The 18,344-nt window shown below is 40.0% G+C and overlaps 1 protein-coding gene across 3 annotated transcripts in view; it reads right to left on the reverse strand.

Annotated features, from left to right (window-relative positions):
• Positions 1-18,344, reverse strand: part of NCALD (neurocalcin delta) — a 79,439-nt gene that overhangs the window by 2,921 nt on the left and 58,174 nt on the right. For all 3 annotated transcript variants that reach the window (XM_089517737.1, XM_089517738.1, XM_089517739.1), the window contains 2 exons: positions 9,738-10,134; positions 3,222-3,327 (listed from right to left, as the gene is read on the reverse strand). In XM_089517737.1, the coding sequence (XP_089373863.1) occupies positions 3,222-3,327; positions 9,738-10,115 (484 nt within the window). In that variant the 5' untranslated portion in view covers positions 10,116-10,134. The remainder of the gene's footprint in view (positions 1-3,221; positions 3,328-9,737; positions 10,135-18,344) is intronic.

Genomic DNA, 18,344 nt, shown 5'->3' on the forward strand with positions numbered 1-18,344 from the left:
ATCTCCTCGTGTAACAATTTTGCTAGGCTATGCCACGGCTGCAGGACAGCTTCTGGACTCAGCTCCACCCCTCTGACCCACTGACTGACCATGGGCTACACTGGAAAGCTCCCTCACACCACTACCTATGTTCATCCTTCCTCCTTGGGCTTGTCTACACTATTTCTAGTGGATTAAAATATGATTTAGCCACATGCACTTTGAAGGACTTTGGGCTTTTCACAGTGGTGATGGTGGTGGGAACTGCTTAAACTCTGGGGGAGGAAAAGATTTTGCAGTTTTTACTGGAGTATCCAGGAGTATCTGCAAGGATGCACATTACTGAATGTGTGGCTGTCTGTTTGCTTTCAAATGGCCATGCATTTCCAGCAGAGGGATGGAAAATAGATATGAATAGATGCAAATATTCACAGAAAAGTGAGGACAATTAAATATAGATGTGAATGGGTGAAAATCCACAGCAGTTTGCATAATACATTTACATGCAGGCTAGCCCTCTATTGCTCAGAGTTTCATGTAAGTATACTGGAGAAACTCAACATACTACCAGCTTACAATATAATCTTAACCAGTGATTACAGTTTCCAGAATCCACAGCCACTGGTCATGCTGGCTGAAGCATTTTGGAAACTGTAACATGTCCAGACTCTGGGATGGTTTTCCAGGTTGCCCATGGATATTTCAACCCATCCTGTTCAGAGAAGCATTCCCAGGCACTGCGTGACTATTATTTGCTATTTGACATTTTTAATTTGTTGCCTGTTTTATTGAACCCTTTCCTGTATTGTTATGTATTATTTATATGTATTATGCTACTATTTCTTAGATTGTATGCCATGGGCAGGTTTACTCGTATCTATTTTATTGTTTTAAGTACAGCACTGTGCAAATCTACAGCACTATATAAATAAAGCATAATAATAATAATAATAATAATAATTTTCAATGAATCATTTAATTAGGAGATAGGGCCAGCACAGCTTCTTCCACCCATTCCCCCCCTCTGATCCTTTGAGCAACATCTCCCATTGCATAGAACACCTAGTGTCCCATTCAGTACAACAGGTGAGGAAAAGAACAAGAGCAATAGCTGTTAGCATAGAAATGGCTTTGCAATTCAGGGCATATGTAAAAGTAAAGGGGGGGGGGAGAGACACAGAAAGCTATCTTATTACTATTTTGTTTAGATGAATTATCTGGCTAGGTCAAGGGTGGGACACATGTGGTTTATGGACAACATGCACCCCTGGCTGCAGCTTTTGGCTGTTTTTGTGACCTCCCACCCCATTTTTCACTGCTTAAAAAATGTTACCAGCACAACCATGTTTTTAGAATGCTAAAAGACACTTTCCAATCTTCCTTCACTTCTGGAAATGTTTCTAGGCAGAGCAACAAGAACAAAACGTGATAGTCTAGTCTGGTACTCAGCAGATGGGAAAGGGTAGTCAGGTTCAGCCTGTGCTATTCTGGCCCCGATGCTCACCTGAGCCAGTACTCAGATCAGTGCAGAGCTAGGTATGTGTTTACACACCTGTCCCCATGCTGACCCTGGAACCACTACCAGCACATGCATCTTACCTTTCTGCACTGTCGCTGGTAATGAGAAGCTCCCCATCACCACATCTGATGAGGAAACAGGGCATTGGTTGCAGCCATGTGTCCAGGCGTCCTGTTTTTACATCAGATGTGGTGATGGGGGGTTTCTCTGTACCAGTGATGGTACGGCAAGGTAAGGAGCATGGGGGAGTGTTCATATAAACAGCTGGGGTTTGCAGCAGACTTTCTAGGAAACCTACAGACTGCCAAAATAAAGCTGCTTCGGGTCTCTTTGGAGGTATGCTATTTAAATGATGCATGGGTCCTAAGAGTCCGGAGGTCGCACCAAAGCCACACTCCATTCATAAGCACCGGAGTGCAGCTTTTGGTGCAGCTTTCAGATTCTTAGGATGAGCCCTGGTGGCGCAGTGGTTAAATGCCTGTACTGCAGCCATTCACTCAAAACCACAAGGTTGCGAGTTCAAGACCAGCAAAAGGGCCCAAGCTTGACTCAGGCTTGCATCCTTCCGAGGTCGCTAAAATGAGTACCCAGACTGTTGGGGGCAAATTAGCTTACTTGCTAATTAGCTTACTTGGAGTTCACCGCTATGATCTTTGGAATAGCGGTATATAAATAAAACAAATTATTAAATTATTATTATTATTTTGGAAGTCTGTAACAGACCTCAGTGGGAAGCAATGGGACAAACTGATCCAGGGTAAAGGCTGTTTCCACTGGATCTATGTCCTGTTTGGCAGGATCAAGCTTGATTCTGGTCCTGGAATTTTGGCCTGTGTTATATGAACTGGGCAATATGAGGTTGGGGAGGAACATGGGCCTTTTGGCCTGAGAGGATAAACCCTTTTTTATTCTGTACAATTTTATGCCCTTGCATAGGGGGGCATTCTCAGACCCTTCAAAACCACTGAGCTGCCAGTTTTGCTTCCTCAAGCTCATTACCTTAAAAACCTACTAGAACCCTAAAACATGCCCTAAAATTGGCCAAAATCAAACCTGAAAGTGTTATCACTCATCTCCTATTTTAATTTTAGCTGATTTCCAGCTGGTTTGTTTGTTTGTCTATTTGTTGGAGAGCGGGTTTTTGGCAGCTTTTTAAGATATGTGGAAGGTTTGGGGGTCCCAACTTGCTGTGCTTTGCAGCAGATTTGAGGTGGAAAGCAGCCATAAAATTGTGTGTGTGTGGTTCTGAGTGCTTTGGCTCCCACCCGCTCTTCATTTGGCTACCCTTGCATTACAGCTTTAATCTACAGATAGGGATTCCTGGTGTCTTATATTTCACTCCTATTACTTAACTGTAAAGCATGGAAATATTTTATTATGGATTATAGCTCCAATAATGTTCAAGTCAACTGGGCTAGTGGCAATGCTGGCTGGGGGATTCTGGGGAACTGCATTCAACCCTTTCCAAAATGTTTGTAAATTCTGCTTAACTGAGGAATGGGCCACTCGGCAATTTTGGAAAGCTAACAATAAGCATGGTTTGGCTTCTCATGGTTTTCCCAGCAAAGCAATATAAACATTCAGCATTTCACAGATCCTTGGAGGCCAGCAGCTTATCTACATATCAGTCTCTTGCTTCTGTTTACTCCCAAGTGTTTGATAGGAGACCAGAAAAAGCTAGAGCAAGTATTAAAGGAACATGCACATATCTAGAGATACTTACCATCCCGATTAGTGTCCATCTGGCGGAAGATTTTCTCTGTCCTTTTCTCTGGTGTCGATTCATCTTCTGGCATCTTCATAACTGAAGAAACCATTTTGTAGATTGCCTAAGAAGTAGGACAAGAGAAAGACTTTATGATGGCTAAATTCCACAAACCTCTTTATTGGAGGAATGGGGAACAGTAAGAGCTACAATGATGAGCAAATTTTGTATTTTATATTTTGAATCATCTAAATACAAAACATCTTATCTGCCAATAAAAATAGAATAATAAATTAATGAGCATTTGCTATCCTTTTGTGACACCCAAAATCTGCTCCCTGGGGCTACCAACTCATTCTGTCTAATAGCAGAGCCAGCCCAGGTCTTAACAATCCCTAAATAATTATACTGACTATTGATCTATGTTCAAATGTAATATAGGGCCAAGAGAGACATTTGTATTTTTAGTAAGCATTTACCCATCAGTTTAAATTGTAAAAGGTAGGGATATGGCAGTCATTACTATTTTTACAGTAAAAGGAGTATGCAAGGGAGAGGCACACAGAATTTGGAAAGTTACTTTTACATTTCATACTGATTTTTAAAAGTAATTACTTTGCATTTAAAACAGTGTTTTATAAAGTTGCTCATCGTATTTTTTAAAAAACCCAACAAACAAAACCTTAGGATTGATAACAGGATGATATAAAACTTGAAATTTTTTTTGCCAAAATAAGTCTTAAGAAAAAACACCTTGCAAACACTAGTCAGAACACTTGATCATGGCTACGTTACATAATTTCAATATGCTGAGCTGTGTAGAAGAGATGCAAAGAAACTAGTGAGCTGTGAAAATATAGAACAGGACACTGACAAGAGTTTCCGGAGGTGTATCAGTGAAACAGATATGATTCAACACCCCTTGTAATTTATTTGTTTATTAATTTTTTACATTCAAAACCTAGTACACACCCAAAATCAACATAACATGTATTTAGGTGATACATTTTTAAAAAATACATTCAAAACGTTTTTTAAAAAAGAAAAAAGAGAAAAAGAGAAATAAAAAAGCTTCTTTTTTTTTTAAAAAAAGGAAATAGTTGAGCTCTGTCCTCTCAGTCTTAACTGTAATGAGAAAAAAATAAACAAAAGAAAAAGGAATATATTATTTTACTATTACAGAACCAATTAACTAATCCAACAGCATTACTAACAACCATATTCAGAAATTATTGCATTGTTGGGTTTCTTATTGCTCAAAAACAATCCTTAAACGGTTTGCTCAAATTTGGAAACAGGACTGGTCTAACTGTTAGTCCATTCTGCCATCATTGGTATTTCAGTCCTATTTCCAAATTGATCAAACAGTAATTTTGCTACATGTATCATGTACTGAAGGGGCAATCTGTATTTATTGTCCTATTCTCTTTCTATAATACCCAGCAAAATATTTCTGGTAACATTTAAAAAATCTACCTTTAAATTTTTTTGAATTAACACTTTGAATTACGCCAAAATCTTTCTGCCTTCATGCAAGTCCACCACATATGGAAAAAGAAGCCCTCCTTAGCTTGACAACCTCAACATTTATTTTAAATATTCTTAATCATTTTTAACAACTTATCTCAAGTTAGATACCAGCTATATATCATCTTACAGAAATTTTCTTTGAAATTACTACACAAGGTAATTTTACAACATTAAACCACATTTCTCCCCATACATCTATTTGAACATTATGCCCAAAATTTTGAGCCCACCTTACCATATATTCTTTTACAGGTTCATCTTCCTGTCATTTAATTCACTACATGGTCATCATGTATACGCAACTCTGTACAAAGGTTATTTTCTCCAACCTTTATTGCAACATTTCTCTTGTCTTTATTAAATCAGTCCTTAAAGTTGCATATAAGCAAACCAAGTAAGAGCTTGACCCTCTTCAAGAAGTATTTCTCATTATTTAAACTTCCAGGCATCTTATTCATAATGAAAAAGCTCATTTTAGAACCATCACCCCACATTTTTAACCCATTCTTTCTTTTAAAAAGCTTCCTCATTAGACACCTTACCAGAGGAAGCTTTTTTATTTTTATCTTAAGGGGGGTAAATCTGTGCTCATCTTTATACCAAATTTATAAAAGTTCAAATAAGCAAAGCAATCCCTAAACCCTAAAAGTCACCTTGCAAAGACTACAGCACTTGCATCACTGTTTCTTTCCAATCCCTTAAAAGACAGGTGTAGTATTATTGTACATAATACAGAAAAAATACATTTCATCTAGGCTTAGGATACACAGAAACTTCATTAATTTTAACAAAATTCATTTCACTTCCTGAAAATCCCTTATTTTTTTCACTTGATTTGGATTCGATAATTTGGATAATTACAGCGCTATAGAAATAAAGTTTAATAATAATAATAATAATAATAATAATAATCCGATGGCTGTTTATCGAGGCACAGATCCATCTTGAAAACATTGGTTGATTCGTTCATTCATTTTCTTTCTCTGGTTTTACCCAAGCAGGATCTTCCAAATCAGGGTCGACATTTTGCCTTAATGCTTGAATACAAAATCTAATACAAACCATCCCTAGTTTTTAGAAAAATCAAAACCAGGAACCACTGTCACATGTATATTTTGCAAACATTAAGGCACTGTTGTCTATACATTGGGGGAAAATGCAAATAAATAAGTAGCCTAAAATTTTACGAAGTTGCCTGTTTATTCTCCTTTGTTAAACACCATGAAATTCTAATACTTAAGATTATTTAATGGGAATGCTGATGCTAATGCCCCTATCTAGATAATACCATTGTTCATGAGTGGGAAGCATAGTAACCAAAAGGTGATAAAAGGTAATCCTGGATAGAAACATGTTAGCTGACAAATGACAAAAGAACCTTCAGCCCTTCAAATAAAAGAGATTGGGATCATAGAATCATAGAGTTGGAAGAGACCTCAAGGGCCATCCAGTCCAACCCCCTGCCATGCAGGAAATCTAAATCAAAGCATCCCCGACAGATGGCCATCCAGCCTCAGTTTGAAGACCTCCAAGGAAGGAGACTCCACTACACTCTGAGGGAGTGTGTTCCACTGTCGAACAGCCCTTACTGTCAGGAAGTTCCTCCCAATGTTGAGGTGGAATCTCTTATCCTTTAGCTTGTATCCATTGCTCCGGGTCCTAGTCTCTGGAGCAGCAGGAAACAAGCTTGCTCCCTCCTCAATATGACATCCCTTCAAATATATAAACAGGCCTATCATATCACCTCTTAGCCTTCTCTTCTCCAGGCTGATTTTAAAGCTATTAGAGCTGATTTTAAAAATGCTATCAAAGAGGCTGGACTTATTTTTGGGGACTAGCCCATATCAGGATATGATAGCTCTCTTTAAATATTTGAAAGGATGTCATACTGAAGATGGAGCAAGTTTGCTTTCTGCAGCTCCAGAGAACAGGAGCCAGAGCTACAGGAAAAGAGATTCCACCTCACTTCCTGACAGTAAGAGCTGTTCATCAGTGAAACACAGTCCCTTGGAGTGTGGTGGAGTCTCCTCCTTTGGAGGTTTTTAAACAGAAGCTGGTCGGCTATCTGTCGGGGGTGCTTTTATTGAGTCTTCTTGCATGGCAGGGGGTTGGACTGGATGGCCCTTGGGGTGTCTTCCAACATTATAAGTCTACAATTCCAGCACGCAATAATAGAGTCCATAATACAGCAATAAAAATATCCAAGTTAGTCCTGCCCCATCAAACTGCACTGATTTTAACCATCCTACTCTATCTAGAACTACATCTACATTTTTATCATTAACATTATGAATAAAAGGTTACCAAATTTTAGAAAAAGCAATAGAACTTATAATATCACAGAGATGTCATTCCAAGTGACATTCCGCTAACCATTACCAGGCTGTTCAGGCAGCTGCTCCAGTAACTGTTCCAGGCTATTGGCGGGGCGTAGAATTGGGCCTGGATGTCAGATCAGATTCTAATCCATGAGGAAATAGGGAACTACTTGTATAAGGAGGTATTGGATACCTCCTTAAGTAAATATTTAAAAAGTTCAATTTCCTGAAAAACTGAGTTATGTCAGTGTAATGGCCCAAAAGGATTACAGCCTGGGTGAGCTATTAACCGACTCCCTTGTGGTGTTTTTCCCACTATTTCCCATTATCTGGAGAAATGAACAGCCAGTATATTTTCATTGAGAATTGCTATGCTTATGACTATGCTGTCAAAAGTAAAGAAATTCAACATTAAGCTTGGAACTCCATTTTTATAATGAGAACAACCCCAAGAGCCTAATTAGCTATGAGTGCCAATGTGAACGGCAAGACTTCATTAAAAATTACATGTTCAGAAAGCTTGTTAGAATTAGTTATCCATGGAGGCAACTTTGCTTAAGTGAACAGTGTCTGGGTCTGATCAGGACTGGATAGGATAGGGACTATCTGGAAATCCATAAATACCAATGCCTGAATTCCGTAGAAGAAAAGCATTGAGATACATACAGGTCATTGGACACTCACAAGCCAGGTGGAAGAGTTGAACTCTAAATTAGACACTGGGCTCCAAACTAGTCTTGCTGTGAAATCCAAATATTGGAGTTATTGTAACATCAGTGTGGATGGTACTTAACACAACAGAAGAAGATTGCTCCTTGGCTCAAGAACCATACCATTCAAAATGTGACATAGGGAAAATTAAAGAAAAAGGAAATGAAATTTACCTGTGACATAGTTTTTAGAAATGTAAAGAGCTTATATATACAAACACCTTGTTTTAAATATTTTACTACCAGTTCTGAAAATGAAAATATTCTACAATCCTTTCCACTTCTTTTTTCCCAGGAGGAAAAAAAGCTTTGAAAAAGTGGAAGGGGCCATTTCACCCAAAAATCTCTACCCCCCCCCCCCCAATCTTAACATCTCTAAGTACACTCAATACACCAGCAATGAATACACCAATACATCAGCAGCCACCATTCGTTCCTATACTCTAGTAGGGTACCAGAACATTCAACAGTATTTGATTAATTAAACTCCAATTTGGAAGCAAACACACCATATTTCCTAAGGCATAAAAAGACACACAGCACTTTGTTTTCTGCCTGTCCTAAGAGCATCAAAGAGCCACAGTGTAGATTGGCCACAGAACAGTAAAACCACTCTTGCTTCTTTACAGTTGTTAAAAAAATACAAATATGTTCAATACACTGAATGCAGAGAAGAGCAACCCCACCCCACCCCCAGTGGAAAAGAAGTAATGTTCCACAGCATTATTATCTATGCCATTCTTAGTCTACCCTGCCCCATTTTAACCTTTCTACACCACAATGAGGATAACTGGTCCAAGATTACCCACTGAGTTTCATGCAACCCCCTTTCCCCAGTATATAGTCCAGGACTTTACCCACTAGACCACATAGACACTCCACTGAGTATACCAGTCATGCATATACTCAACCATCAATGGGAAGAATCACAGATAATGACTGCCATTCTACTTCACCACAGCATAGTGTAAATATCTTCTAGTGCTGTATGCCAGGCTAATAGTATGGAAACCTCACTCCTGGAACCTCCTCCCCTTACAAGCATGACTCAACACGTCTCTAACCAGCTTTAAAGCCGAGTTAAAGACCATATTGTTTAGGGAAGCGTTCCCAGGGAGTCTGTGATTGTGACCTGGATGTTCTGATGCTTGATTCAAAACAACAAATAGTGGATATTTGTTGTTTTACTTGTTTCTTATGATGTTTTTAATTTGTTGTTTTAACTTCTAGATTGTACGCCATAGGCAGGCTTTTATATATTTTTGATTTTACCTGGTTTTGTACAGCGCCGTGTACATTTACGGCGCTTTATAAATAAAGCTAATAATAAAGCTAATAAGGGAAAAGCAAGACTACACAACAATGTTCAAGAATGGGTTCCATTGCAAAATGTGCAATGTACTCGTTTGCAAATCCACATGTATAACAGTTCCTGATGCACAACTTTGCTTCCACGGTCATCAGCTGACTACAACTGTTGGCCAGTGTTGAAATTTCTGATCCACATGCATTCAGCAACTTATACTTGCAGATGTCACTAACAGGACACCAGCCTTTGAGTTATGCAGACTAGTCCACACACGAAAGAGAGAATTCTAACTTTGAATGCCCAAGAATAAAGTTGAGTTCCCACTGTAGAAAAGCAGAGATAGAAATCACTCCTTTAGTCACAATGATAGATTTCCAGCTGTTAAAACCTTAGAATTTAACACTTTACACAGAGAAGCCAATTGCCTTAAGTGATAGGTTTTCAGAGAGATGTACAATCAAAGCTCTAAGCAAGTGTAGTTTTTTTGCCTTCCACTGAAATCAGTAGTTAAATGTCAAACGGGTTTCAACATATTATTATACTAAAGGGAACAGACAGCAGGCCAAGTATACTGCGAAATTTATTACTCCTTCATTGTTTGTAAAACTAACACCAGCATTTTTGTAAAAAGGAAAGAAAAAATAAGCATCACACAAATGGTACATACCTGAACGATTTCCAGCATCTCTGCCTTGCTGATGTATCCGTTTCCATCCAGGTCATACATGCTGAATGCCCACTTCAGCTTTTGCTCCAATTTCCCTCGGGACGTTACACTCAAGGCTATAATAAATTCTCTGAAGTCTATTGTTCCATCGCCATTGGCATCAAATGTACGGAACACATGTTCGGCAAATTTAGAAGCGTCCCCATATGGAAAAAAATTCCCATAGATTTTCTTAAATTCCTCCATGGACAAATGCCCACTTGGACAGTCTCTCAGGAAGCCCTTGTACCATTCTTGGATCTCATGTTCTGTAAAGTCTGTGCTTTCTAGCAAATCTTGCATGACTTCAGGGCGCAACTTGCTGTTCTGTTTCCCCATGTTGGTGTCAGAATCTTATCTAAAGAAAGGAAGGAGAAAGTGAGTTAATGTCTTGTTTACAAAACTAAAGACTAATGATGAACACTGTGAGTCTTAGAGCAGTCTCTTTAAAAAGATGGTTTTATAACTGTTAAAATAACATTTTCCATCACATGTATTCCGTGTAGTCATGGAATGTGATCTCAAAGAACCGCCAAGAGGCCTCTACATACAAACAGTGAGTAGCTGGTGTTTTCAAATCTGGCTGAAGCCACTGCATCATATGGAATGCCACTTTTTGGCCAAAGAAGGTTCATGTCTTTTAGTAGATTTTGGAGTAGGGGGCAGCATGACAGACTGCAGTAGGAGGGAACCAGAGTAAGAGGGAACCAGGAGGGGCCTGGAACATTGTGGGAGGCTCCCCTTTAAATCATAGCCTCAGTTATCTATCTGCAAGAGGGTCACATTTTAACTGAGGTGAATTAGAAAATACAGTGTGTTGCACACATAAACATGTAACAGACTGAAAATTAAGACATTGCCCAAGATTCTGTATTAGGACTGCATAGTGAAATATTATGCATGAAGAGTTACATATTAATTGTGCAGTGCAACCCCTGTGATGAATGATATTGTTGCACAATAGAACCAAGACATACAATGTGTAGCTGGACGCACAACCAAATATGCAAACAAACCCATGTGAACTCTATATCCACTGCATGTGCAACACTGTTTCCACAAGGTCAAACTGTGTGGAAAGATTATGCATTTGACAAAAATGTCCAGCTGCTTCCATAGAGAAATTCATGTATGTGTAAGACAATGGCATAATGCCAGCCTTATTGTATAGAAGTCTTCCTTTTCACTGTCTTATGTATAAAACCTGCCAGAAAACTAAGGTCTGCCTTCAAGATCTTGTTGGCTATTTTCAATCAATATGCAGAATCAGCTCTCTCTTGCCCTTTGGTCTCTCTGGACCTTCAGCAATCTCATCTTGCAAGGGGACACTGCATACACCATATGGACATCCCTCCCTTGTCCTACATCTTTTTTTCCTGATTATTGAGGACAGGTATAGTTTTTGTTAATTTTTAGGGCTATGAGGCCATGTTCTAGAAGAGTTCATTCCTGGTGTTTCGCCAGCCGCTGCGGCTGGCATCTTCAGAGAATGAGAACCTTCAACTGTACATTGAGGGCAGCTGTTTACACATCACTGAAAAAGCTGAAAATCATCACTAAAAAAACCCAGGAATCAGACTTCCATAAAACTTGCATGTCTATATGTGGAGATGCTAACTTGAAAAAGAATTGCTGTAATTTGCAAAGAATTTCAATACATCTTGAACTATGTGACCTGGAGCCCATTCAGTTAGAGCACGATGATTCCACTTTAACTACCATGGCTTCTTCCTATGGAATTCTGGGGTTTGTAGTTTGGTGAGGCACTACAGTTCTATGGCTGAGAATTCTTAATGTCCTTCCCCAAACTACAAATCCCAGGATTATATAGGATGGAACACTAATAGTTAAAGCGGACTCATAGTGCTCAATGAGCATTGGACTAGGAATCTGGAGAACAAGGTTCAAGTCCCAGCTCGGCCATGTAAAGTCACTGGTTGACCTTGGACAAGCAAGTCACATTCTCTCAGCCTCAGAAGATGACAATGGCAAACCCCCTCTGAACAAATCTTGCCAAGAAAACCCCATGACAGGGTCACCTTAGCATCACCATAAGTTGGAAACTACTTGAAGGCATACAACAACAACAAGAACATAGTGCTCAAATTAGGTAGTGTGAAAGAACCTCTAGTGACTGCTCTGTGTACTCAGTCTGCTGTTCTGGTGCCAACAGCTGAGAATCCCCCCAGGTAGCATGAATCTTTCAACTAGCCAGTTTCAGCACTGAGTTATTTGTTCTGGGAGATGCCCAAAAAAGAAAACCGTTCCCAGCTCTACATACAGCTGATTATGTAAGGTTCCCAATTGTATGGAAGGCCCTAAGAGTATACAGTTGTACACACACTGAAACTCCTTTTTTCGTGTGTGTCCTACAAAATGCATGCTGACTAGTAGAGGGGAAACAGGTCCTTTGACATCAGGGATGGAGATAACCTATACCCATACTTTCAATTCCTGTGTCTTCCATTGTATGAAAGGCATGATTGACTGATGTAGTTCATCCTTTGCCTCTTACATTCCTTCCACAGCCTATATGGCTATATCTAAAGATAAATCTACTGTCTTTATGCTCTACCTGAGGAGGGCTTTATCTTAGTGGTAGACCAAGTACTTTGCATATAAAAGGTTCTCGGTTTGATCCTCAGTATTACTGTCAAAGATTCCTATCTGAAACCTCAGAGAAGACTCTCACAATTCCTGTAGGTCAACCTCTCCAGCCCGCAACTCCCAGTAGCCCCGGCCAGCATGGCACATAATCTGGGAAGATGGAGGTTGTAGTAGACCAAGCCATCATCAGGGATGCATACAACTGTTCCACAAGCTATTAAGGTAAATAGACCCATGACCTGATTTCATATAAGGCAAAGGTTGGAAGAACTATGCTCATTGGGGAATTCAGGGGTTTATAGCTCCAAAATGTAACTATTTCAAGCTCTCTTTATAAGGCAACTTTGCAGAGTCTTTCAATAGCCTCATTTAAAGAACAAAAGTTGTTGCTAATTCTTATTAGGCATCACTTGGTCTAATACCATCAATTTGCTATTGAATATACATCTTTATATTTAATAGGTGTTATTTCAAATACCAGCAGTACGCTATATTCCTTCCAAGGCTCCCATCCTCATGAAATTATTCTGCCCATGACCTCTAGTTCTATTACTGGTAAAAATTAAAGTTAGAGGATGTAATTAAGATAGAAGTGTACAGTTGAAACATGAACAGTATTTTTATACTTCTTTATGCACTTTAGAGGCCAGATACGAAACCAATTAGTTATAAATGGGCTCAATCAAGAATCTTTGAATATCTCTTAAAAGAAAAAGAAAATTGAGTAATAACATAGCATAGCATTTGTAAAAGCAGAAAGCAATTTTTAATTAAATTATTACCAATATTTGGGTTGAAAAAATGGCTAAAAGTCCATTGTCACACAAACCTTATCTCTTTCTTTGATAAAATTACCAGCTTGGTAGATGAAGGGAATGCTGTGGATATAGTATATCTTGATGTCAGTAAGGCCTTTGACAAAGTTCCCCATGACATTCTTGCAAACAAGCTTGTAAAATGTGGGCTAGACCAAGTAACTGTTACATGGATTTGTAATTGGTTGACCGGACGAACCCAAAGGGTGCTCAACAATGGCTCTTTTTTATCCTGGAGAGAAGTGACCAGTGGGGTCCCACAGGGCTCTGTCCTGGACCCAGTGCTATTCAACATCTTTATTAATGACTTGGAGGACAAAATTGGGGGCATACTTATCAAATTTGCAGATGACACCAAATTAGGAGTACCCCAGAGGACAGGATCAAGATTCAAAATGACCTGAACAGACTAGAAAACTGGGCCAAAGCTAACAAAATGAAATTCAACACGGAGAAATGTAAGGTACTGCACTTAGGGCGGAAAAATGAAATACACAGATATAGGATGGGGGACACCTGGCTGAATGAAACTATGTGTGAAAGGGATCTTGGAGTTCAAGTAGACCAGAAGTTGAATATGAGTCAACAGTGCGATGTGGCAGCTAACAAGGCCAATGCGATTTTAGGCTGCATCAGTAGAAGTATAGTGTCTAGATCAAGGGAAGTAATAGTGCCACTCTATTCTGCTTTGGTCAGGCCCCACCTGGAATACTGTGTCCAGTTCTGGGCGCCAAAATTCAAAAAGGACATTGAAAAACTGGAGCGTGTCCAAAGGAGGGTGACTAAAATGGTGAAAGGTCTGGAAACCATGCCCTATGAGGAACAACTTAGGGAGTTGGGGATGTTTAGTCAGGAGAAGAGAAGGTTAAGAGGTGATATGATAGCCCTATTTAAATATTTGAAGGGATGTCATGTTGAGGAGGGAGCAAGCTTGTTTTCTGCTGCTCCAGAGACTAGAACACGGAACAATGGATGCAAGTTCCAAGAAAAGAGATTCCACCTCAACTTTAGGAAGAACTTCCTGACAGTGAGGGCTGTTCGACAGTGGAACAAACTCCCTCGGAGTGTAGTGGAGTCTCCTTCCTTAGAGGTCTTCAAACAGAGGCTGGATGGCCATCTGTCGGGGATGCTTTGATTGTGATTTCCTGCATGGCAGGGGGTTGGACTGGATGGCCCTTGTGGTCTCTTCCAACTCTACGATTTTATGATTCTATGATTCTATGAGTCTAGGAAATATTAGTGCTATGAAATTTAACCATGAAACAGCATTTTAGTGTCAAAATCTCAGCTCAAAAGGCTGGTTTAATTAGATTTCCTAGGAGGGCCTGCAATGGAAATACGTCCCAAATTTCATGTTTCAAAAATGGCCCCTTCAGATACTATTTATTCCTCAGAGGTTAGGGTCATCATCTCTCTAAATCTGATGGAAATAAACACAGATAATCCAAGTCCTTGAATAAGTGAAAGCCACAAAAAGTGAAAAGTACTGCCCAGTGGAAATGAGTGCAAGAACACTGGATTTCTCCCACCCACTCCCTGGCATACTCTTATCCTCTCAAGTTATTTATAGGTGAGTTACTTCTCAAATTATATATTTATTTATTGATTGATTTATAGCACACTTCTCCTTTAAAGAGGCCAAGGATGAATAACCCTATGAAGTAGGGTAACCTGAGAGATCACCCATGGCTGAGTGGGGATTTGAACCCAAGACTTTCCAGTCCTAGTTTGACTTCCCTACCCATGGCACTAAACTGGCTGTTAGGGCTTTATGTGATTTCAATCTATACATTCGGCCCTTCTTATACACAGATTTTTTTATACATGGATTCAAGCATGCACGGTTTGAAAATGTTCAAAAAAAGTATAAATTTCAAATATCAAACCTTGAATTTCCATTTTTTTTTAATAAAGGACACCATTTTGCTATGTCATTATATTTAATGGGACTTGAGCATCCACAGATTTTGTTATCCACAGGGGATGTTGGAACCAAACCACAGTGTATAACAAGGGTCCACTGTATTTTGTTTGACACGATTTTAACAGAAAGTTACAGTAGGATAAGAAGTGTGCCTGTCATTGTGTGGTTAAATGCCTTTTTGTCTGTCTGTCCCCTCAAAACTGGGACTGAAAGAATCTTTCCTGGGTCTCTGCAACCAGATTCTCAGAGCACTGCTAACCTGACAGAGCACTGTTTCCTTATGAGCTCAGTTTCTCATTCTCTTCTTGATACTCCCTTGCTTATTCAAAACTAATTAATTCTCCAGGTATACCTGTCAGTTTCACAGTATAGATGTCCAAACAGCATTTGCAATGGACTAAACTTTCCAAAACCTCTTTGGTAAGGAAACAAAACAAGGAAACCGAATGCCTTTCAGCAGCCTAATAGCAAGACGTCAGATATAACCCATTACAAAAGCTTACAAAGTAAAACACTGGACATATGACTTCAGCAGCCACAGAAACATAAAGTAAGCTGATACCTGTAATTGCGCCTGCCTGTATTGGTAAGTCAGCTTGGTTACAAAGAAAGCCTGAATCGTATAGGATGTAGACCAAAGATCTCACTTGATGGGAAGAAAGCACTTGAGACAGGTTTGGGGATTGTTTTTAATATTTTGCCAGTTCCCTCATTCACATACAGTACCTTGCACCTTCATCCTTCTCCAGCTGGTGCCAAAGAATGTCACCCGCACCCGTCCAGTGCGTTCATGGGAACCATACTCTGTCAGCAAGCTCTGGTGCCACAACAAACTATAAATCCCAGGGTTTCATAGGAGGTAGCCCTGACCAAGTTGCTAAGCATTGTCACATAACATCATTTAAAAGGGGGTGGGTGTTGTACTTGTATTTTCATCATCATCATCATCATCATCAATCAGCCTGTTCAAAATCCTATTCACACAGCCTCCCCCAGACATGTAATACTACAACTCTCATAAACTGTATCTAGCAAGCAAGCTAAGGATAATGGGATCTGTGATCCAGCACATCTAGAGGGGACCAAGTTGGAGAAGACTGACCTTTTTAAGTATTGACCCCTCAATATTTACTTCGTTTTATCTCCATAATGATCCCCAATGAGGCTTCCATGTAAAAGCACTTAGCAACACTGCTATGTTTTTTGTATATATTGTCCTCTCTACTCCTCCCCCCCCCCTCTTCATATATTTCCATTTAACAGACTCTTCTTTTTTCTGAATTGGATAAAAGCTTAAAGTTGCCTGAGGATGAATAATTATTGCTAATTCTTACAAAGCGTCAAGTAGTCTAGTATAGTCAATCTGCTACAGAATCTACATCTGTCTATTTAATAAATGTTATGTCAGATACCAGCAGTATCAGATGGTAGATGGATGGATGAATGGATGGGATAGGCAGATATGTCATGTGTGTGTTGTTGTTGTGTGCCTTCAAGTAGTTTCTGACTTATGGTGACCCTAAGGTGAACCTATCAGGGGTTTTCTTGGCAAGTTTCTTCAGAACAGGTTTGCCATTGCCATCCTCTAAGGCTGAGAGAGTGTGATTTGCCTAAGGCAGTGGGTTTTGATGGCTGAACAAGGAACTGAACTCTGGTATAGTCCATAGTCCAATGCTCAAACCACTACACCAAGTTGGCTCTCAGACAAACATACTGAGAAAGAAAGAAAGAAAGAAAGAAAGAAAGAAAGAAAGAAAGAGTCTGTAGGAGTGTGTGTGTGTGTGTGTGAGAGAGAGAGAGAGAGAGAGAGAGAGAGTTCTCCAACAGGCTCTTCCTTTCTCAGCTAAATAAAATTCTCATGTTGCCAGGGCTTGATTATTATTGGAAACCCACTTTAACAATAGGCAGTGAATGCTCTGTTCCCTATTATGTGCATCACAAACATGTGCCCTATAAGGTCTTGGTTTGTAAGGCAGGAGCTGTATTTGACAGTTAACACAATGAACTGATACAAAGGATGTGTGTAAATATTTCACAACAGGATTACCACTTCAACCTCTTCAGTTTCTCTTATTTTCATCTCTTTGCTGTTTACAAACAGTAGTTATTATTACCAGCTGCTCTCTTCCCTTTCAGAGTCCATTGAACAATGGCTGGATGAGGGAAAACAGACTCAGGCTGAATCCAGAGAAAACGGAAGTACTTGTGATAGGTTCCCCAGGTCCAGGTTTGGAGGTTTGTCCACCTGTCCTTGACGGGGTCACGCTTCCCCTGAAGGACTCTGTTCACAGTCTGGGGGTGCTCTTGGACTCGTCGCTCCACCTCACATCTCAGGTGGATGCGACGGTCAGGAGTACCTGCTATCAGCTTCGGTTGATACGCCAGCTGCGACCCTACCTGGGCTGGGGGGGACCTTGAAACTGTAGTACATGCTCTGGTAACCTCTCGTTTGGATTTCTGCAACGCGCTCTACATGGGGCAACCCTTGTACCATACCCGGAAGCTTCAGTTGGTTCAGAACATGGCAGCAAGGCTGGTCACTGGATCTTCCAGGGCTAGCCACATAACACCGGTACTTGAAGATCTCCATTGGCTGCCTATTCGCTTCCGGGCGCAATACAAGGCGTTGGTTGTTACCTATAAAGCCCTAAATGGCTTGGGCCCAGGGTACTTAGAGGACCGCCTCTCTCCATATAATCCGCCCCGCACTCTCAGATCTGGGGATAAACATCTTTTAAAAGTTCCAGATGTGAGACGAGCTGTCACCACGCAAAGGGCCTTCTCGATAGCGGCCCCTAAGCTCTGGAACTTGATCCCCGACGAGCTCCGCTCGACCCCCTCCCTAGCCCAATTTAAAAAAGGGCTGAAAACGTATTTGTTCAAACAGGCTTACCCTCAATAGCCCTATTATGTTCCCCTCCCCCATTGCTAGCTTGGATGCTTGTAAATGCTATTGTGTATTGTTGTTTTTAAGCTGATATTGTAACTGTTTTTATTGTATTTTATCTGTTACTGTATTTTATTTGTTATTGGGATGATATATCCCATTATTGTATGCCGCCTTGATCCCTGGAAAGGCGGGATAGAAATAAAACTTTTATTTTATTTATTATTATTTATAGCTAACAAATGGCAAACAAAGTCCAGAGATATGCAGTGCCTAAATGTAAAGTCTCAGTCCATTAGATGGACTTCAGATCTAGAGTGGATTCTCCACTCAAT

This window comes from Sceloporus occidentalis, unplaced genomic scaffold, assembly GCF_023333645.1.
Source record: "Sceloporus occidentalis isolate IW3139 unplaced genomic scaffold, rSceOcc1.0.p SCAF_3, whole genome shotgun sequence".
Taxonomy (NCBI): Eukaryota; Metazoa; Chordata; class Lepidosauria; order Squamata; family Phrynosomatidae; genus Sceloporus; species Sceloporus occidentalis.